Source organism: Myotis brandtii, unplaced genomic scaffold, assembly GCF_000412655.1.
Source record: "Myotis brandtii unplaced genomic scaffold, ASM41265v1 scaffold112, whole genome shotgun sequence".
Taxonomy (NCBI): Eukaryota; Metazoa; Chordata; class Mammalia; order Chiroptera; family Vespertilionidae; genus Myotis; species Myotis brandtii.
This window is the reverse complement of record NW_005353838.1, coordinates 4,316,142-4,319,293: the sequence shown is the minus strand read 5'-3', so window position 1 is coordinate 4,319,293 and position 3,152 is coordinate 4,316,142. Positions and strand designations below refer to the sequence as shown.

At 35.6% G+C, this 3,152-nt stretch overlaps 1 protein-coding gene across 1 annotated transcript in view; it reads right to left on the bottom strand.

The window, feature by feature from the left end:
* ERICH2 (glutamate-rich 2) overlaps positions 1-1,396 on the bottom strand; it is a 14,700-nt gene extending 13,304 nt beyond the window's left edge. Inside the window, exons 1-2 of the mRNA XM_014545686.1 lie at positions 1,310-1,396; positions 595-681 (exon numbers count right to left, since the gene is read on the bottom strand). Coding sequence (XP_014401172.1) covers positions 595-622 — 28 coding nt within the window. The 5' untranslated portion in view covers positions 623-681; positions 1,310-1,396. The remainder of the gene's footprint in view (positions 1-594; positions 682-1,309) is intronic.
* Between the last annotated feature and the right edge of the window lie 1,756 nt (positions 1,397-3,152).

The window sequence follows — 3,152 nt, the reverse complement described above, 5'->3', positions numbered from 1 at the left end:
TTTTTTAAATATATTTTATTGATTTTTTACAGAGGGGAAGGGAGAGAGATAGAGAGTTAGAAACATCGATGAGAGAGAAACATCGATCAGCTGCCTCCTGCACATCTCCTACTGGGGATGTGCCCGCAACCCAGGTACATGCCCTTGACCGGAATCAAACCTGGGACCTTTCAGTCCGCAGGCCGACGCTCTACCCACTGAGCCAAACCGGTTTCGGCAACCACATCTTATATTATTATTTTTCCCAACACACATGAAAATATACTACTATTAAAGTAATTTTTTTAAAAAGTTTACTATGTGTTTCCTAAATGTATCTCTTTGGGAAACACTATTGAGCGAGCTTATAGGACTCCTTTGGCTCTATGGATATCTCTCTGTTTCACACTAACTTGTGCTACATCATTCCTTTCTTGTCAGATTTTGAATATCTGGGAAGTCTTGTCAGATGCCTTTTGGAGCTACTCTAAATAACATAGAAACACTTGTATAGAACGGAGAAAATGAGGAAATCTAGGAGAGCTTAAGAGAAAACAATGTTAAGAGAACACAAACTAAAAAAAAGTCTTTCCAAGAGTAGGGTGGCTTGGCTACCTGATTCTGTGTCCTTTATGGTGTCCATCAGCTCACAGCCACTCTGATCTCCCAGTGGGTATCCAGCCTGTTCATTGACTCATCACACTGATGTCATCAGGGAAAGATCAGAATAGGGAATTCAAGGCTGTGTGATGTCACAGGAACTGTCTCACCTCAGTTAATTCACAAACACACACTGAGCTTCAGGAGAGAGGTTTCCTGATCCCTAGATTTAAGGTAGTCCTCTCCCAGGGGCCATTTATTAACATTGTAACATCCATCACAACCTGACATTGTGTTGCTTTTTTGTTTGTATTTGTTTTATATTGTTTATTGATTTTTAATAGTTGGCTGTCTAACTCCCACTAGAATGTAAACTTCATAAGGGCAAGGACCTTGCCTATTTGCTAACTATTGCATCCACAGCTTCTAAAGCAGTGACCAGCACTCAATAAACCATCATTGAATGAATGGAACTTGTTTGCTTTCATTAGGTATTTTAATTCATTCTAAAATTTAATACTCTATTACTATCATTTCATATAATATTTTTCCATGGATCCTACACCTGACTGCATATCAGAATCATATGTTACATCAATTTGAAAAAGTACCAATTCCCATGATCCTCCCCAGACCTATAGAGTTGTCAACATCCCAAAGGTCATGGTGAAAGAAGGCTAATTAGAAGCAACAGTTGATCTAAAAAAAACCCAAAACCAATTGTTATTACCTGTGCTTTCTTTTAAGAAGGAAGTTGACCATAGCTTTGACTGTAGATTTGTTTCTGTATCTTTATGTTCAATACTCTTTGAAGATACTCTATTTTCAGTATTCTTTAAAAAGACCTTATTTTCAATATTTTTTGAAGAGACTTCCTTCCTAAATGTTAAAGTAGACAGTCAAAATACTTTCCTAGGTCAAAATTACGTTTAAGGCTTTATTTGGGTACACACACACACACACACACACACACACACACACACACTTATTTAATATAAGCACAAAGTATAATATACTAATAATAAACTAAATAGCTAAAATGCAGTATCTTCTTTGTGGGAAAGCATTAAAAATAATTTTTACTGGTGATTAAAATTCTATTTCTGCTAGGCATTTGCCATTGTGTAATGATTCTTAGAATGTTTTCAGTATTCTTTAACACAGAGCATATAAGCAATCAGTACAAGTGTCTTTGGCACATCATATATATATATATATGTTATATATATATAACAAAAAAAACTATTTAAGGAATACTAGCCTTTTTTAAATGTTGTAAATCCATTCTTACCATTGCTAAATGCTACAGTATGGAGAGAGTGCAACACTAACGTTAATCTTGGTCCTAATATAAAGTAGCCTGCTTTTTCATTAAGTAGCTGAAATAAAATGGGTTCTCTCTTAGCCTCTAAGCCTGAAACCTCATGTCAGTAAACAATGCACTGAGACAGAGGATTCTTATAGATCTGTGAAGTAGGTTTTCATATGTCTGGCTTATTTCATATGTGAAATAACCTACATAACCATTCTGTGTGGTGCACTCTGTTTACAAAGACAGGCACCCAGGCTGGTGGAAAAATGACCCCAAGTCTTTTTTCCATAGTTTTAAGATTCTTTTAATGTGTCTCCTTTACCAAGTTTAAAAATTAAACTTTTAGTTTGCATGGAAAGATATAAAAAGATATAAAGTATTACCCCCCCCCCAAGTTATGGTGGCTCTCTATTTTATCCCCATTGAAATGTGAATCCAGAACATTAGTACTGTAGTTAAGTTAGTGGTCTTGTACAGTGATTTAGCAAAGAGGCTGAACAGCTTGTTATATTCTTAATACAATGGGATGGAATGGAATCTTCACTTCCCCAGTACATGCTGCTAAAGTAAGTCCTCTCCCTGGTAACACAAAATACACAGCCGCCCTAGCTGGTCTTGCTCAGTGGATAGAGTATTGGCCTGTGGACTGAAGGTCCTAGGTTTGATTCCAGTCAAGGATACATATCGGGTTGCAGGCTCGATCCCCAGTGGGGGGCATGCAGGATGCAGCCAGTCATTGATTATCTCTCATCATTGATGTTTCTCTCTATCCATCACCCTTCCTCTCTAAAATCAATAAAAATTAAAAAACAAAAAAATGCACAGCAAAAATTATTTACATTTATCTGCCTCTGCCCTCAATTTTCTATTGCAAAAGAAAACATCTAAGAAGAAACTCTACATGTGAAAAGTTGAGAAGTCACTTAAACATTCAATTTCTAGCATGGTGATCTCATTATTATACCAAAGGTCATTACAAGTGATTACTAGAATTTATTTGCTCTAATAACTAATCTAGGTAAAAGGCCTTAACTGCCTACCTCCCCCCCTTACAAATTATAGTATTTTGTTGGATCCAAAATACCATATATTTATTAGACTACCATTATTTAAGAAAAAAAAAAGCGTTGCCAAGTTTAAGATGCCATCAATTGTAAAAGATGTTAAACTATGATGAAAATATGTGTACATATTTTAAATATGAAATATGTTACTTATAATTGACTAAGAAAATTTAGCTAGTATAGTTTTGGGTACTTGC